Here is an 18,985-nt window from a genome sequence, read left to right on the forward strand (position 1 = left end):
CCCATTAGCTCGGCTACTACCAGTTGCAACAAGATGTAAATCAACATTATGGGCGTTGCAATAGCTTTCCCGTTGCATCCATATGAATGGTGTGCCATGGAATAGTAACTTTGGGGATGGGGTGTAATTCAGCTTGGACCTTTCCGGAGTTACCCTTTGCCACCCTGCAAGTTATGCAATTTTCTACAAATTTCCTAACATACTTGTTCATGTTTGGAAACCAAAAGTGGCAGTAGACTTTTTCTAGGGTCTTTTCCCACCCTAAATGCATGATGTTTTCATGTACGTGATTTATTATGGCCCACTGAAAAGCCCGAGGAACTATGGGCAACCAAATACTTTTATTGTTCCTGTCAACTTTTCGATATAGTAACCCACGCCTAATTTCATACGTTTTAGCAATGTCGCTATCGAGTTCATTTGTTTCAAGTTTAGCTATGATAGATTTTATTTCATCGTCTTTTTGCTGTTCGGCTTGTAGCCAGGTATCTGAAATTTCTGTTAAATTAATTCGTTTCTGTTCGACTCTAGTTATCTGCTCACGGGTTGGCAAAGGATTACGTGAGAAGAAATCTGCGTGACTCATATGTTTGCCCTGCCGGTATTCGATGTCAAAATCAAATGACTGTAGAAAACACCACCACCTATGCACTCGTGGTGTGAGATCGACTTTTGATTTAGATGCTTTGACCGCGTTGCAGTCTGTCACTACTAAAAACTTCTTCCCCTGTAAATAATGACGAAAATGCTTGATAGCGTTGACGATTGCAAGTGTCTCTAGTTCGTAGGAGTGGTAATTTGACTCAGCCATAGAGGTTCGGCGACTGTAATATTCTACGACATGTAATCTACCATCAACTTTTTGCATAAGTATTGCACCATAGCCTTCCGCGCTCGCGTCCGTGTGCAATTCCGTAGGAAGATCCGGGTCGAATATGGTAAGTACAGGTTTGCAAGTAAGAATATCTATGATTTCTCTACGAATTTTTTCAAGCTCGGGTGTCCAGTGAATATTTCCTTTGCCTGACGTAAGACCGTAGAGCGGGGCTGCTTTTTGCGAAAATCCAGGGACAAACTGCCGAAAGTAAGAAGCCAAACCGATAAATTGACGTAGTTGAGTAACAGTTTGAGGAGGTGCCAGTTCAGTTAAAGCTCTAATTTTACGTGGATTTGGTCTTATTTCGCCTGCAGACACCTCAAAGCCCAAAAATTCTACCCTCTCTTTCAGAAAAGCACATTTCTTGATATTTAAGGAGAATCCTGCATCCGTCAAAGCTTTCATTACTAACTGTAACCGCTCAAGTCCTTCCTCAATAGTACGCGATGGAATAATTACGTCATCTAGATAGACGACAGCAAAGGACTCGGTCAACGATCCTAGGGCTTTATTAATGGCTCGTTGGTAAATTGAAGGCGCATTGCGAAGCCCGAAAGGCATGGATAAGTATTCAAATTGGCCTTCGGGTGTGACAAAAGCTGTACGCTCGATAGACTCTTCTTGGACCGGTATCTGATGATATCCACTAGCCATATCTAACGAGGTAAAATAATTAGCTCCGACCAAGCGTTGAATTTGATCTGATATTAATGGTAGAGGATATCTATCAGGCACCGTGTTGTTATTGAGTTCCCGGTAATCGACGCAAAGCCTATCACTTCCGTCTTTCTTTTTAACCAGCAACATGGGACTTGCGAAAGGAGAACTGCTTTCCCGTATTACACCGGCTGATAAAAGCTCTTTAATTTGATTACGTACGACAGTTCTCTCATCTGGACTTAACCGGTAAGGCCTACGTTGAACCGTACGGTTGGGGTCTATCAATTTAATTTCCAGTTGGCCCGTAGTAACCCTACCAGTCGGCGTGCCCTCCACAAAGTATCTAGAATTATTTTCAAGGAGCGAAATCAATTTTTGTCTGTCGCGCCCAGTCATATCACTGTTTATACCTTCAAAACTATTTACTTTTTGCCCTACACTACAGACTGATACTACTTTTGTTTTATTAACCACAAGCTTATGCTCAAAAATCTCAACCGAAAAGCCTGACAAAAGCAAATCTCTACCTATCATAATGTCATCAGTAATATTTTCATCTGGCACCACATGAAACAACAACTCCACCGAATAACCTTGAATAGTTACTGTTGACAAAACTTGGAAGTTGCAATTGATATTTCCATTTAAACCTATCAACGTCACTGCATAATACATTCGTTTGCCAGAGAGTTTACTTGCTAAACTTTCTCTTATTAAAGAGCATTCGGCACCAGAATCGAAACAAAATGAAAACTTCTCACCGGTTTGGTCCATAAGATGATCAGTGGCTGCTTTGATGGTGCAGATGTCCACCCGTCGCTCGACCCGTGTATCGCTGGCCTTAGTATCCTTACTAGGGCAGTGTGAAGCGATGTGACCTTGTTCGCCACATTTGAAGCAGGTTGGAGTAATCTTCTTTTTGTTTTCGTTGTCTCCTTTCGATAATTGTGGTGTAGATGTACTTGAACTCTCGGAACGTATGCTAGTGTTGGGGTCACGACTACTGCTTCCTCGACATTCACTAGATATATGGCCTAGCCTGCCACAGTTGTAACATCGTCGTGAGCTATCAGTACGCGGCTTTTTTGCATCCACAAACGAAGTTGTCTTGTCTTGATTAGGAGGTCCTCTTTTTCTAAAAGTATAGGCCATAAGCTCTTGCTGAAGTTTGTTGCGGTTTTCTATTTCAGTGGTAAATGCCACTCTTTGTAATCGAGGCTCTATCTTCGCAGCATGGGCTAGTGTAACAGCGATGGCGATTTGCTCGGTGGTCAAAGACTTCCATCTTGCCAACAAGGCGCTCATAAAGCGACTGGTGTAAGCGGATAAGCATTCACCTTCTTTTGGGCTCTCATTGAATAATCGCCATAAATTTGCGGCAGGAGTTTCAACAAAATCGAATCGGGCGAGAAACAGGTCTTTCAACTGGGGCCAAGTTATTCCAGGAAAACTAGCCTGTGCTAACCACGCTGCTGCGCTTCCTTTGAGTGCTTTGCTTATGGTCATTATGAGATTACCACCCGAAAGGTGTTTATCTTGCAAACATAAGTCCACTGTTTCGCACCACGCACGAGCATCGCTATCCCGAATATCAGGATTAAATTCAGGCAACGAAACTTTTGATTCCGTGACACGTGGTTCTTGTATAGCACGAATTAACTCTGCCAAGTTCCGTTGTTGCATGTCAAAAAGAGATTTCCATCGATCGCACTCATTATTTAGTGAATATTTTTCATTCTGACCTGTAGGCTGCTCTGAAAATGCACGGGGTAATCCCACTTCTGATGAAGAAGCATCAGGAGGCTCGGCGGAACGTTTGTCAACATTTAGTGACACATCACGAGTGTTGGCATCATCGCTTTCATCGTTATCAGCCATTGTCGTATAAGGATGGAGAAAACGCGGAAATAAAAGCACGTTCTACACGTTTACGGATCACTGATTTTATTTAAATAAACTTTAGATTAAACTACAATACGATTGACACGATAAAATTAGATTAGGAGCCAATAGGTTAGAACACGTGCACCGCCGTGCGCAGCTGTCAACAGAATGACGGCTGCCGACCGGTCGGCGCCATCTTGCTACCCTATTCGGGGGGGAAACCCGCTCCTATTTTAATGCTACCTTCAACTTTTCATAACCATCAATGTCAACATAATTTCAAAGGTACCCTAATTTTTATAATAATCAACAATCTTGACATTTTGACGTTTAAACAATCAAAACAAACAATTAGCTGTCAACTGTCAATATGACACTCAATCAACCACGATATTTTGACGTTTAACCAATCACAACAAGTTAGTTTAGAGAATACCTACCATTAATACCAACATTTAACTACTAACATCGTTTACCATGATTTTACGTGCTATTATTAATCAAAACAAACAACTAAATAACAATCATTTGCAAGTAATTCAAAGATAGGGACAAGTGCTGGCGCAATATCAAACGGCGCGCCGTCATGTATATCAATTCGCTGATGCCAGAATAGACAAGTTTGACGTCTTCTTGTCATCAAGGGTAGCAGGCAACTGCCGTTTAAGCAGCTCGATGCACCCCTTAAGGTGCGCCCGTCTATTCTACTCCAATTTGTTGTGTGTGATACAAACCTGGATATATCTAATCGCTGACGCCAATATCGACAAGTTGGACGTCTTCTTGTCATCGGGGGTAGCAGGCAACTGCCGTTTAAGCAGCTCGAAGCACTCCTTAAGGTGCGCCCGTCGGTTCTTCTCCAACTTGTTGTGGACTTCTCGCGTGCCGGCGCGAGGGGCGCTGCCGCTGCCACTGCCGCTGCTGCTGCCGTTGCTGCCAACCGAGGGGGGAGAGGGGATCTGGGGGGTCCTGGGGACAAGGAGGAGAGTCGTCAAGAACAGGCGATGGAACACAACTGCAAAGTAATGTCTCTTTTCTTCACACTAGTTAGTATTTAGAATATTTTTTGTAGTTACTCTTATTTTTATGAATTCACGAAAATAACATTTAACTTAGTTTATTATTAACATAGATATAAGAACATTAGAATAACCAATCACAATCAAGATCTCAAGGAAACTGATAACACGCAAATACATGTGCATTCTCAATTATGCAATTATCAAGTCAAAATGCATCAAAAGTCGCAAGCAACTGTGTCCGTGGAGTAATTAAATTTCAAATTACATTGTCACATTATACAGATGAATGATGCATGCGAACGCAAGAAATTGAGGCCGGTTCTGATTCAACCATTTGATATGGTTATAATATTATTTTCATACAACCTTGAGTAAAAACAGCGTGCGATCAGCGTGAGCCGCTAATGTTGATCTGTCCTCACGAAATGCTATCAGATGTCATCCCACAAGATATCTCGCTCGCACATATCGTTGCGCGTGAAATGTCTGATAACACAAGTCAAGATCGTATCAAAATGGAATCGATAAAGTATTAAGTTGAGAAAATAGAATCGGCCTCCGATTGTCACTATCTAAAGCGTTGAATTATGTACAAAACCGCACCGAGAAATATAATACTCGTGTCCACCCGTGTTCCCGTACCCGTGTAATCATTACGCGTAATATTAACCAAACCTTGACAGCAATCGGGTGAATAATAAAGCACATGTACATACTAGATAAAATAAATTATCATTATAACAATTTCAACTCTTCTTTGACCCAATTGCATTTTTGAATTTGATTCAAAGAACGTCCCAGATTTCTCACAACTTAAATTCAATGTAAGACTGATATTAATAGTAATGTGAAATGTAATGTGCTGCATTGCTCTGAATACCTATGTAGTTTCAGTTGAAAATTCCATCTGAGTGTTGTGAAATTATGGCATTTATTTTATAGATAAAATTTAAATACGACGAAAATACCTCATAATAATCTGTATTCATTCACAAATAATATTAGTACGAAAATACGGTATTAGGTGTGTTAACTGTGCTAGCCGATGATACATATGTTTCCGACGTATCATTTTCCCTAATAAAGCATAGTTATTATCCATCTTAATCTAATTCAATTTAGGTAGTTATGGGATATATTTTGCTCGAAGAAATTAACTAATTATTTTATACATAATATCGGGGGTGGTACCCGGGTAGAAGCAATAACATGGTAATAGAAATCGCTTTCAATGAGTAATTATTACTCGCGTCTCCCAAACTCGATAATAAGTAATATTATTAATACACATACAAGATTTACTTTTAAATATGACGCATTATAAGTGATGTAAGGTTGCAAAATCACATAAAACCCAGTAAAGGCAGCGTTGGAATGGAAGTAATAAAAATAGTTTCCACGGTAGTTATAGTTAATGATCTTGTCTGGAACCACAGAACCTTCTAGGAACTCAGTTGCAATGCGATAGGTGTTAGGAATGCAGAGGTATTTTTATACTAGGTAATAATGGGTGATATCGCTCCATGGCGTTTAAAAAGTACTTGTAAGTGTAACCGTAACAAACACCCGGTCCAGTATTACAACTATTCAATAGGTTCAATACGTAATTAAGTATCAATAGCAATGTTTTCTTTGGTTTTGTCTGATTTTTTATTTATTAAATTATGTTGCCTCACTGCAATAGCCCGTTTATTTTCACATTAGAAATGCTGTAACCTCAAAAGTAGAGCTCTTTTTTTTTTCACCATAATTAAATCTGAGTAATCATGCACTGAATTATAGTGTCGTGTACATATTACTGTGCCGCAATATTACCTATATATATGATAGGAACCTAAGGATTTCAGAAGAAAAAGACAATTACCATTATAAACTGTGGCCCTAGTGAAAAGGGGTACAAGTCTCTGGCAGTTTAGGTGTATAAGGGCATAAGTGTTACGTGGAACTTACACCCCTTTACACCTGCGCTGCCCGAGACTTGTACCCTTTTTCACTAGGGCCACTATACTTTCGAGTTGTTTTGAGGTTAGAAAAAAATCTTATCTTAAAAAAACGGAGTAGGTACACAGATTTTAAATGAACAAGTCACACGTGAACACGTCACGTGGGACGTGATATTTGGTATTTGGGAGCTTTTACTCCATAGTTAGTTTAACGGTACTTAACTTAACGATTTTGATTGATGTTAGACAATCTTAAACCTAAATATCCATTTACTGAATAAAATGCGGGATTGTCGTGGAAAACTTGGTTGGAACGAAGTTAAGAAAGGGTCGTAACGGAATTCAAGGTAAAAAGCCCAAAAAATTGCTACCATGTGACCCATACTGCTTTTTACATCACATACGAGGAAATCATATTTATATTCGTGTTCGCGTCTCATTCTCATTCTTTCTCAATCGTATGGTTTGTGACGGTAAAATCCTATACAATTCGCCTAGCCCCCATCCGCCAAGTCCGTACTGTCCGATAAGGAACATCTTCCAAAACACAACGAAAATAAATAGAGACTGGGAATACAATTCCAAATGGAAAATGTGACCACAATATGGTAAATATAACGTAACATGTATTTATGTTTGTACCTATCTTTTGTTTTTCACTTGCATGAGATTCATGAGAAGGATGTATTTTTCATTGTTACAAGTCAAATGAGAGCTTGGAATATTTCCCGGTTGCTTGTTTTGTACAAATTAAGAGTCCGCAGTAAGTTCGGTTCTCCATTCGAACGCAATTACGCTCTCATTTTAAAACGACTAGCTAGATTGCTCTGAAACTTTGTACTTACAATAGGATAAGGTGACATACCTATACCTATGCCTATAATTAGTTTATGTAGCTTCTGATTATCATAGTTAAAAAAAATACAGCGAATCTAAGTTTCTCATAAAAAACTTGCTTTTGCTCTATTCCGTTTGTTTTAAAAGCTGGAGCTATAAACTAATCACAGGCATAGATATAACTTAGGTAATGTATGTGCACATTTTCATTACAATCCAACACATAGTTTTTAAATAACAACGAAACTCCGTTTGTATCGGAAGCTGAAATTCAGCCGAGCTTGCTGCGGACTCTTAAGGCCTGTATAGCTCTGCATCTGCAAGATAAGAGGAAAAGAAAATCTATTCAACTCATTCACACCGTCGGAACCGGCCGATATGCCTAGCCGAGTCCCCCAGCTGTTTTGGACAGCGCCGGTACTAGGAGAACATACCCATGACTGGTGCTCGTTGTACGCGGCCTGGAATGTTCTTGTACGAAGTCGAGGAGGGGCGCGGGCGGCGCAGGGGCGGGGGCGGGGGCCGGCTCGAATACGAGCGCGGCGGCGGGCGCGGGGGTCACCGGCACCGGCGACGTCGGCCGCACCACGCCGTTGCTACGAGCCGTCACCGACAACCCTGTCACCACTCGCACCGACACCGGGGACTTCGGCTCCTCCTCTGTGAACAAATGAAACGTCATCAGTTTTTATGTAAAAAAATACCCATACTTATAAGCCACATCTATAAATAGTACAATAATTACACGTAAAACAAAGAATAAACTTTACAAAAAGTCAGTTTGAAATTGTTTTGTGTCTGGACACCCTCATCTGCGACCGGCAGGTTGTCAAACCCGTGTCAGCCGCTCGTCGACGGCTGCAGTGCGAGGCGGCAAAGTACCAGGCGAGCATAACAACGCTAGCGTTCAAAACAACCGAGCTAAAGACATCTAAGTATCGGCGAGAGCGGGACAACGGTACGAGCGCAACACCAATACGTGGCGCGATAAGCGAAATGGAGCTTTAAACCCTAGGCTATTCATTATAAAATGTAGTGTAAGCGTGAAATCAGTCACGCTGCATTGGCGAGCTGGATGGGAGATAGCGCTAAGCGTATTGAATGAAAAGGATAGAGAAGGGGGCGTGTCGTTCGGCACGAGCTGACGTCAGTACATGTGGTTATGAGCGCGTGCCGTGTTTGTGATTGACGTTCGTGTTGCCAAGGCCCGACGAAAATCAGCTGCTTGCCAGAAAAAAGCGACCGCGCGTTAACGACCCGTCAATACGCTGCTAGTCTGCTACTTCGCTGCGTAAACAAATCGATTTCGAATCGAATATGCCTGTTACATAATATATATGGTTTTAATTAATACATAGGTACGGACTAGTAGGTATGAGTATGACGTACGTAGCGCCTCACTTGAGATAAGCTGTTATAAAACACGACATATCTACATAAAACTATATCTTATGTTTACTTTAAAAACCCCAGATAAACATAGTTCGTGTGACCGTAAAAAGAAATACATATAGGTAAGTACTCGTATTTTCATGTACCATGTGGAATTGAACGGGTTGAATTCTCAAATGTATCAGGTAAACAGCAAAATGGAAAAATATCTGGAAATGTTTAATTTCACTATCGAATTACTTTTCATTCAGAACTAACTAGAACCATTCGTTATTAAACTAACATCGATTATTTATTTTAAGATTATGCAGTATTTCGATAAATAAAACAATAGATGAAGGGGACTGGCCAGTTTATAGATCTAAAATTCTATTTCCCGCAGAATATAACAAATACAGAAGTTATTGACCGCTTTATTCAAGCATTAATAGTACGGAGTCAAGGTTTCTGACCTTACGAACAGACTTTATAGAGCTTCAACACAACATGTCAACCCGAATAGTGAACACCGTTTACAGACACAAGAACAGAATTTGGCTTCTAGCTTTGTCCAAAACTTTGAGTTCGAAAGTTTTGGCTTCTGATGGTACACGCACAGGGTACACGGGTGTCCTTTTGTTAGTTTCGAATTGTATGAGAGGTACTAAAATACACCAATATTGTACTCGTGCCTTCTAGAGATAGTTCGATGATCTACTACAGCTTTTAAGCTATTTAAAGGCTTTATAATTAGATTAATTAATTATATCGATTAAATGAGGTTAAAAGCCTACAGATTACGCATATCGGGAACTCAAAAAAAATCATTCAGTGGTTTGTTTTTTGGATTTGGCATATCTAATCACATGTTTTTTAAACAATGGCAGCGTCATCTACTCGTTTATACTAAACCATTATTGTGCAATTGCGCATACCTTCAGTCTTTATAACAGGTATCTTTATAAAATGACAATGCGTTAATTTTGTCGTGTGATGTGATCTACTTTTACTTAAGGACACAAATGATACTTGGTTTTGAGTTTACACTTGAGAAATTCAATAATAACGCAAGTACACATGATAGCTTCCAGAATTTACTTCTTACACAGTACTCGGTCCGGACATTTTCTTACAGTCATTTACGTAAGTTTTTATAAGTACCACGGTGGTTGGCCGTCGGCTCCAGGCACCAGGGGAACAAAGCCGTAAAGATTACGCAACGAGGGTGAGGGCGGATGTGCGTCACGGCGCGTGGGTTACCGTGGGGTTGGACACCTCCAGCCATACCGATAACCGATTTGAAAAACTCCTATGGTAATTCGGAAAAAGAAGTTGCACGAAGGTTTCACGTGAATCGGAAGTTTTAGACGGTTTTAACCACTTTTACTGTATTTATTTTATACTACCTATCTTAAAATGCGACGGCAGGTAAGTTATTTTAATCGTATTTAAATAGTACCTATAAATTGAAACGAGGTACGAAATGGTACTGAAATTAGATTATTTTACTGTACCCGTGCTATATTCTTGATTCGGTTATTTTATTGTATGTATATAGTATATGGAGTGGAGTCATCCTTTTTTATATCAAATAATGTAGATAACATTTCCCAATTTGAAAAAATAAGGAAGATAAATACAAGTTTAAAGAACATAATTCATTCAGATATATCCTTATAATCTCAAAGTAAGTATATATTTTTACTCAAATAATTTATTCCATCCCGGGTATCTTAAGTGTCACAGACAGTCTTTCAATGTACGTAGTACCTGTATCTTTTATTGTTGTAATGACATTTTCTCTGCACTTTGGTTTTCTTTCGCGATAATATGCTTGCGTGGGTGGAAGGAAAATAAGATATTTTATTAACAATTCTTATCCTGGATATATAACCGTTTACGTGTCTATCAATCAATCATTTATTATTTCGTCATCATAGGTATAAAATACATTTAGTACAGGTGATAGGGTGTTTTTCATGTAGCAACTATGATGTACCTTTCCGGCGTACGACATTTTAAAACATAACTACCTAAATTAATTAATTTCTATCTTTATATGAAACTGTCTAAGAGTAAGGAGCCCACGAGATTAAAATAAAATTTCACGTGTTACTTATTTGAATCCATGAATACGCAAATGGAAAAAATATTCATTTTATCTTTGGTTGTTTCTATACAGAACAATACCTCTAAATAATTGAAAAATACACAAAATATTAGGTTATTATATTCATATTAATTATGTTGTTCTATGATGCTTATGATAAATATTCACCGCTTGTTTTTCTAAGTTATGCCTAATCTACAAGACAAATGTACGTTATAATAATTATCAACAATTATAACATTACACTATCTTTCCTTTTTTCTAAAAACAGAATAAAACTACGAGACACAAATTCTGATTCACCGACACTAACCTACCACACATCATTTTTACGTCGCCATTTAAGCAACCCCCTCTCTATGTCATCTTCGCTCCTGGAATTCGAAAATAAACCGTAGGTCGTGTAACTCGTGTAAACATATCTTAACATTTCGTTCATGTTAATTATGAGTAATTTGCACTTATGTTATTTGTAAGATGAAGGTTGCCTAAAGATTTTAAGATCACAGTACCTACACGAAGGCCGTGGCCCTTACCGGCTGCGTCAGCGGACGTTTCTCGATAACGTTTCGGGTCAAGGATTTTTTTCAGCCTTGATTTATTCACACGGTGGTTCTTATTCATGTAAAAATTGCTTTCTTTGAATCTAACTAATAATGTAAGAATTAAGCAATGTAAACGTAAATCAAGGGTCCGATACAGAAAGCAGGGCTATAACCGCGAAAATCGAAGTTCATTTTCTATGTCACTATCATTAACATATATACATACATACGGGCCTCAAGGGCAATAATAATGGAGCCAGTACAACAGTGTTACACACACGAATTCGAGCCAATCGTGCAGTCAAAAGCCACAACGCCATTGGTTGATGAGTTCGCATCACGCGCGCGATTGGTCGCAACTAGTTGCGTTAGACTGCACGATTGGCTCGAATTCGGGAGTGACACCGCTGAACTAGCACCATTCATAGTTCTCGAAAGGCCCATCCTTAGATATATGTCAATGGTCGCTAATTACGTCTTAGTGAGAGTAAAAGAGAAAGATCCCCGCCATTTGCGAATTTCAGTTTTCGCGGTAGGTCCCCTGCGCCTTATTGCCCTTGACTTAATGTTTTATATTGATTTTTTACAGTTTTAACCATGTCCATGGCGCAACAGTCATATTTTGAATTTTTACTTTACTTTTCATAGGCCAGGCCAGGTAAGCCATAAAGAAAATTTATTATCATCGTTAGCCAGCGATCCCGTGAGAACATGATTGCATGCGAAATGATTATTATTAAAAGATTTGTGCAACCAACTCCAAAGGATAACCGGTCCAGCGCAGGCATCCATGTCGATGTCGATAAAAGGCTACAAGCGAACCTGTTTAACACGGTTATCATGACTGATCCGCACTCCGTTCCGGGGTGTGAGTAAGACAGTGTTGTATGTATGAACAGTAGCACATCATTTAATCATTAATCATTTAATTCATTTCAATCTTAGTTGGTAAATACACAGTGGTCGAGTCCTCCTATTAGGTATGAAGTACCTGTGTCAGGAGTACATATGTGCCGAAGTCAAAGGACGAGATTTGCTTGTTTATACGAATAACCTCTCAAAGCGTCCTTATAGTAGGCGACAAAGTGGGACTTTTTGCCTGGAAACGACGCATATATTACAGAGTGGTTATTCCCTTTAGCTACATTTTAAGAGGTTGACATATAGATCATAATAAGTTGCTTTTACTATAGGTCGAACCTAGAAATCGCGAAAAATTTTTAGCTCTCCCATACAAAAATTGACGTCTTATCAGCCAAAATGTAAGCCAATTTTGAAACAGTCAAAAACACCAGTATAGCGTCCCTCTCGTACAACGGAGCGGCGTGCGGATCCGCGTTAAATATGAACCGTCTCAGCCTGACCTACGATTACATACAGTCGTTACGAACTTCAAGGTCAAGTTATACTAGCGACGCGTTCAGTCGTGTAAATTTATATTTGTGAATTATTTTGTAACGAGGATCCAGTCGGTCGGCATACCTAAACATGGAGCAAATAGCTGATACCTGTTTGACTGCAGTTTCAATTTATTGACGGGATTTAAGCGCGGCTTTTAGAGCCAGGATCAGATCAGATGATCCAGCCAACGTTTATTATAAAGAATATTGTATTTTTTCAAGGGTCTCATTATTCAGGAATGCTTCAAGTAGATATTCCAACTACTGTGAAAGTGAATGGCTACTGTGAATCGTGTAAAATAGTCAGCACTGAGAAATTAACATATGACATTTTTCTAAAACACCACTAGGAGGAGTTAATTGTAAAAATATCAATTTTAATTTATTTATCTACACACTTTGAGGTAATAATGGCAAAAAAAATTGCACGGCAAGATTAAGAACCTGCTTATAATACTAAACAAACAAACAAGAATTTATGTTTTCTATGAAACTAGAACCTTCCTTTAAAAATGTGACATCGCAACTATCGCACCTATTACTCATAGTGCACTTAGCGAGTTTCGTATCTAACAAATACGGTTACGTGTACAAATCGAATATTGCATATTCGTGCCCCCCTCCCTATCTGGATGATAAGCGCGGGTGTACACGGGTGGGGTACACGGGGTACATGGCACGTGACAGCGCGTCACGCGGCGTCCCGAATGAAACTAGCGAACGTGTGGTAATGGTAACCTCTCTAGCACTTCTGCGGTGCTGGTAGCTGCACTACAAACATAGTTTCTTAGTGTGGGGATTCAATGAACTATTTTTCATTGAATTGGCAACAAGATAATTCTGGAGACGTGAAAATTGTGATAATTATTAATTATTACTTCGGGACATTCGTAAAAAAAAATGTCTTTAGAATACAACCAACAACAAACAATGAGAAAATAAATATTTAATAAAAGATGTTATTGAAAAAGGAGAACGAGGAATTTAGCGAATATTGAACTAACATTGAAATTTATAAATAGAAAAAAATGTCTTTAGAATACAACCAACAACAAACAATGAGAAAATAAATATTTAATAAAAGATGTTAGTGAAAAAGGAGAACGAGGAATTTAGCGAATATTGAACTAACATTGAAATTTATAAATGGAACACTAATTTAAACTGAAAAAGAGCATATGTATTTGAGTCTGTTCGGAAAGAGAAGAGTCGTGGAATGTATTGGGCCCAATACATTCCACGACTCTTCTCTTTCCGCACAGACTCTAGAAGTAGGTACCTATGTACAAGTAAATTATGTAGGTATGCTGTTAAGAAATCCTTGAAATTGCAAGTAAATACATTATATAAATGATAGTGTCAATAACCTACAAGTTGAGATAAGCAAATATCAGTTTTTTATGTCAGCACGAGATAAACAATGCCACGTGTGACGCGATAACGAATCATGCCACTTGTCTATAAACATGACTTTTCATTTTATTAATTTAATTAAATTGATACTTGCGAACACACAATGTTTTTCTTTACCATTGCAAAGAAGAAACTAAATTTTAAGCGAAATAATTCTTAAATACCGCGAGACATATAATATAAGGCACACTTATCTTGCATTCAGCCACGATTCTGATTCACGATTTCTGTAAAAATGTTTGAAACTCTAACTAATTTTATTTTTAAATAAAAATAAATTATAAACGTCAGTATTTAAATAGTTATTTACGATACAAGTGCAGAAAATAGGAAATTCGCAACGAGTGGTGATTCATTAAAATACGACCAAAGGGAGTTAAATCGACACGAGTTGCTAATAACCTATTCGCACGGGTATCGTACGTTTTACAGTAGGTACATATGGCTGTTTAAAATTTCTACATATGCACGGAAAGTGATCTTTCCCGCACGCGTGCGGGAAAGTAGCACCATATGTACTGTAAAAGTAAAACTCATTTAAGTATACCTACTTGGTTCGTATGAATTAGTGACACAATTTAAAAAAAACTACCTCCCGACAGAGTTGTAGCTTTTTTTTACAATCCATAACAGTTTGTCCTTCAGTATACCGGCATGAAATAAGATATTTGTCGAGCAAGTGTGATGAAAACTAATTTACAGTACATATGGTGCTACTTTCCCGCACGCGTGCGGGAATGAGCACTTTCCATGCATATGTCAAAACTTTAAAGAGCCATATGTACTGTAAAACGTTGATTGATTTACAGTATATATGAACTCGTGTTTTAATTTATCACCACTCGTTGCGAATTTCCTATTTTCTGCACTTGTGTCGTAAATAACTATTCATGTGGGAAATACGCAAGATTAAGGCGAATGGTAGGGCAAGCTCTTTTCATACAAACTATGTGCGCGTTTTTCTTCGTTTGTGTTTGCGTTACAGTTATTATTTTTGGTAAATATGCTTATTTTTCTGTTAGCTAGGGCTTGATGTATTTTTATTTTATTTTTTTAATAAAGAAAAAATTCTACATCAAGTTCTGCGTATATCCAATATATACATGCAAAAAAATGAAACTAAATAGTGCCAAAACTTACTAATAAAACTTGCACAAGGTCTGTATGGAGAATGCCTTGCCCTACCCTGCGCCTTAATAATAAAGCTGAAACGCATGTATTTAATCATCAACGGTAAAAAAAAATACAAACATAATATACTCAAAATATAAATAATATTGATATTATTAGATGCCCGTGTCCATTGCAAAAATATATATTTTTCTTTTTCATAATATATATTTAAAAAAAATGAAAATGCTTTTGCTGGGTGTGAAAATTTCACACTTACAGTGAAATACAGTAATTTCTTTGCTCATTGCCGCTTGTGGGACTTCATACTTCTATTTTTTGCGAGGCCCGAGGTTTAATCGTTGCATAACTAGTTGGAGGTGTCCATTTTACCTGTTGGAAGTGGGGAGGTTTCCAAATGTATGATTGACTGATTGTACCTATGTACCTATTGTATTTTCTAACACGTTTAACTGGCCAAACACATTATTTAGCGAATTACATATATTGCAAGTTATTTCATTACATTTTGTTAAATTAATAATAAAGAGAGGGAATTAATCAGGTCCTCGTGCCGCCCGATGTACATTGAGATGTACCTACACTCTGATTCAATGGAATTAGAATTTTCATAAAAACAAAGTAAAATTTCTTTTGTATCAAGAAATTTTCGCACTACCGAAGTTCAACCCAATTGAAAATGCTAGATTCAAACTTCCCTAGCTATAATTTTGTATGGTGGGCGGCACGAGGTGTGATATAAACTTTTTTTTATACCACTTCAGTGACAAACAAGCATACGGCCCATGGATGCCTGCAACTCCAGAGATGTGATGTTACATGCGCATTGCCGACCCTGTCTTAACTTTTTTTTTATTATTAAAAGAGGTCAAGATTCAATTAATCTGTAAGAAAACAGGCATCGAGTGAAATGCCATTTATATTACTAGTAAATCACACTTTTATTTAGCCTAGCTGGAAAACTAGCGTGTTAATAGGAATGTTAATTACCTAATATTCCGAACCTGTTAAACTACGTTCGAAAACGCATCGTCGAGTGCCTTTACGAGCAAGCAGATAAGATAAACGAAAGAAAACGCAATAAATGGCCCGTTTACTGGAGCATTGACGTTATGATGACGTAAGATTGATGTAAATGCTGAAGCGTGGCATTGCTATAGGGACCGTGCGCATTGGAAGGTCTGACATCTTGTGGCACGAATCGGAAACAATAAAATTGTACATTGACACACACCCAAGAAAGTGCTGCCCTCTACAGTCACGTAAGTTTTCTTATGCATTGTAGGCTCTGCCATTTTGTGGGCTCAAGGGCGTCGCCATCTGATGGGTTAGGATAGGAGGGAGACACTTTATATGGCCGATAGCCAAGGGGGAGGGGCACTCATTTAGTTACAAATTTCATTCTCATAAGACGCCTTTGTTTGGGCTACATTAAAGAATATGTTTATTTCAAGAATTTGGCATTACAAGAGATGTAGTACATTGATCCCCACACTAGGCTCAGCCTGTAACGTGGGAATCTCAGAGAAGTATCGAAATGGTGCGGTTCTTATTTTACAGAATATATTATTGTTAAAGCTAAATTATAATAAGATTATTTATGATTTTATTATCATATGACTAACTATCAAACTAAGTACAAAGACAGTTAAAAAGGTCTCAGTAAGTTGTAAGTGAAAGTGTAATGGAAGTTTAAACTTGACATTTCCACTTCGCGCCAATAATCAGGGGGCTCCTGTGCTGCCCCCTACCCCATGCACGTTTCCTAAGACTTGTCGCCTTACGCGACCCCTTGGCATGATAATTTTTTTCGCGACCCCCTGAATGGTAGGCTTCACGACAGTCACGAGCTCCAGGGGGTCAAAATAATATTGAAGACCACTGACTGAATAGTTAACCTATAATAATAAAATAATATAAAATAAATAAAAATCATTTATTTCAGATTTGTTTAAAAATCCATAGAATGTTAGTTTTAAATTATATCATTATGTTAGTATTAGATTAGATTACATTAAATTAAATAAAATTAAATTACCTTATAAATTATTACAGATAAGTTACAAATTATTAAATTAAATTACAAAATTATTTAATGAAATATAAAATTATAAAATTATTTTACATTAAATTAAACTATTCTGTTTTATCTTATTTTCATAATTAACTAATTTTATCATTTTACCCTCCCCGTTACAATCTTTACCCAGTGGCCCAGAATGGGGCAGTCAAGGCGTCCAGCCACCATCTTCAGGATGACATTACCACTACCTCTCACTCGTCTCAGCAGAGAGGCAATCCTCTTGCGTCTGATGGCATAGAAGTCATCTGTGTGCGCCTCGGCAAACATGCCGGACGCACTGCAGTGGCGAGGCAGCTTGAACATCATCCTGAAGATGTTGTTAAATTGGACCCTTAACACGTTATACACGCGTTTTGTATGCTTCACCCATAGACTGCATGAGTAGAAAGATGTACAGTAAGCTTTAAAAAGAGTGAGTTTTACTTCCCTTGTACATCTTGCAAATCTACGGATGAGCATGTTGCCCCTCACTGCCAGGGCCCTTCTCTCTCTTTCAATATCCAGGTCATCATCTAGGTCCTCTGTTACTATATGACCTAGATATTTAAATTTCCTAACTACTTTCAGCACTACCCCACCCAGCCTGACCTCAGGTATATTTTGTGGATTATATTTACGCGCTTTAAAAAGCACCATCTCACTTTTACTCGAATTATACCTGAGCCCATGCTGAGCGGCGTAGCTTTCACATTTTTGTACCAGCTTCCTTATGGAGTTGATTGAGGGGCCGAGCAGCACCATGTCATCCGCATAACTTATGTTGTTGACACATACACCGTCTATATGGCATCCAACATGCATGCTGCTCAACTCCTCAATCAACCCATTAATATACAAGTTAAACAGGACAGGAGACGTGAGCCCGCCCTGTCTGACACCGCATTCCATTTTATACTGGTCAGACCACTCCCCAGCCCATCTTACCTGATTGATCTGGTTGGCATACCAGTATTTTAGAAGGGACACATACTCGGGTGCAACCATAGACTTTCTTAGCTTATCCCATAACAAATCATATACCACCAGATCAAACGCTTTAGATAGGTCTAGGAAGCAAGCAAAAACTGGTGTGTTCCTATCCTTATAGTACCTGACAGCCTGCTTAAGGCACAAAATTGCACTCTCCGTGGATAATCCTGCCCTGAACCCAAACTGGGCATCATGAATTCTTACGTGAGTACTAAGATGTTCGTCAAGCAGACTGTCAAGTACTTTTGCTATGACAGTAGCAAGCGAGATAGGTCTGTAGTTTGCAAAATCTGCTATGTCACCTGTCCTGTTCTTAACCAACGGGACAACTACTGTTTTCATTAGCTGCTCAGGTAGGTAAGCATGACTTATACACAACGAGAAGAACATGGCCAATACATGAGGTAGACATTGTCCTGCATATTTAACCTATACTTTTGCTTCTGAATTAATAACCACCAGTGTTTTTGTAGTGTTTTTGTTGGGTTATTCCCTCTCGTTACCACCAAGTTTTTACTAGTGGTAACTACTGGGAAAAATAAACCCCACTAGTTACCACCGACTTGGTGGTGGCTTAGTGGGAATAACCCTTTTTGTTGTGTGGACTGGTAGCCGTCCGGTGGGTAGGCCCAGGTATCGCTGCTTCGCGTCAATAACTGGCAGGGAGTTGCGCAGGTTCGGGACAGGTGGCACGCTCTCATTTCAGAGGCCAAGATTCTTTTTGGATCACTGAGCCAAAA

At 38.7% G+C, this 18,985-nt stretch overlaps 1 protein-coding gene across 4 annotated transcripts in view; it reads right to left on the reverse strand.

Moving 5' to 3' along the window:
- The window catches only part of LOC133529039 (max-binding protein MNT-like), a 68,954-nt gene that overhangs the window by 19,079 nt on the left and 30,890 nt on the right, over nucleotides 1-18,985 (reverse strand). For all 4 annotated transcript variants that reach the window (XM_061866636.1, XM_061866633.1, XM_061866634.1 and 1 more), the window contains 2 exons: nucleotides 7,658-7,883; nucleotides 4,156-4,390 (listed from right to left, as the gene is read on the reverse strand). In XM_061866636.1, the coding sequence (XP_061722620.1) occupies nucleotides 4,156-4,390; nucleotides 7,658-7,883 (461 nt within the window). The remainder of the gene's footprint in view (nucleotides 1-4,155; nucleotides 4,391-7,657; nucleotides 7,884-18,985) is intronic.

The sequence above is a fragment of the Cydia pomonella genome, chromosome 20 (assembly GCF_033807575.1).
Source record: "Cydia pomonella isolate Wapato2018A chromosome 20, ilCydPomo1, whole genome shotgun sequence".
NCBI lineage: Eukaryota > Metazoa > Arthropoda > Insecta > Lepidoptera > Tortricidae > Cydia > Cydia pomonella.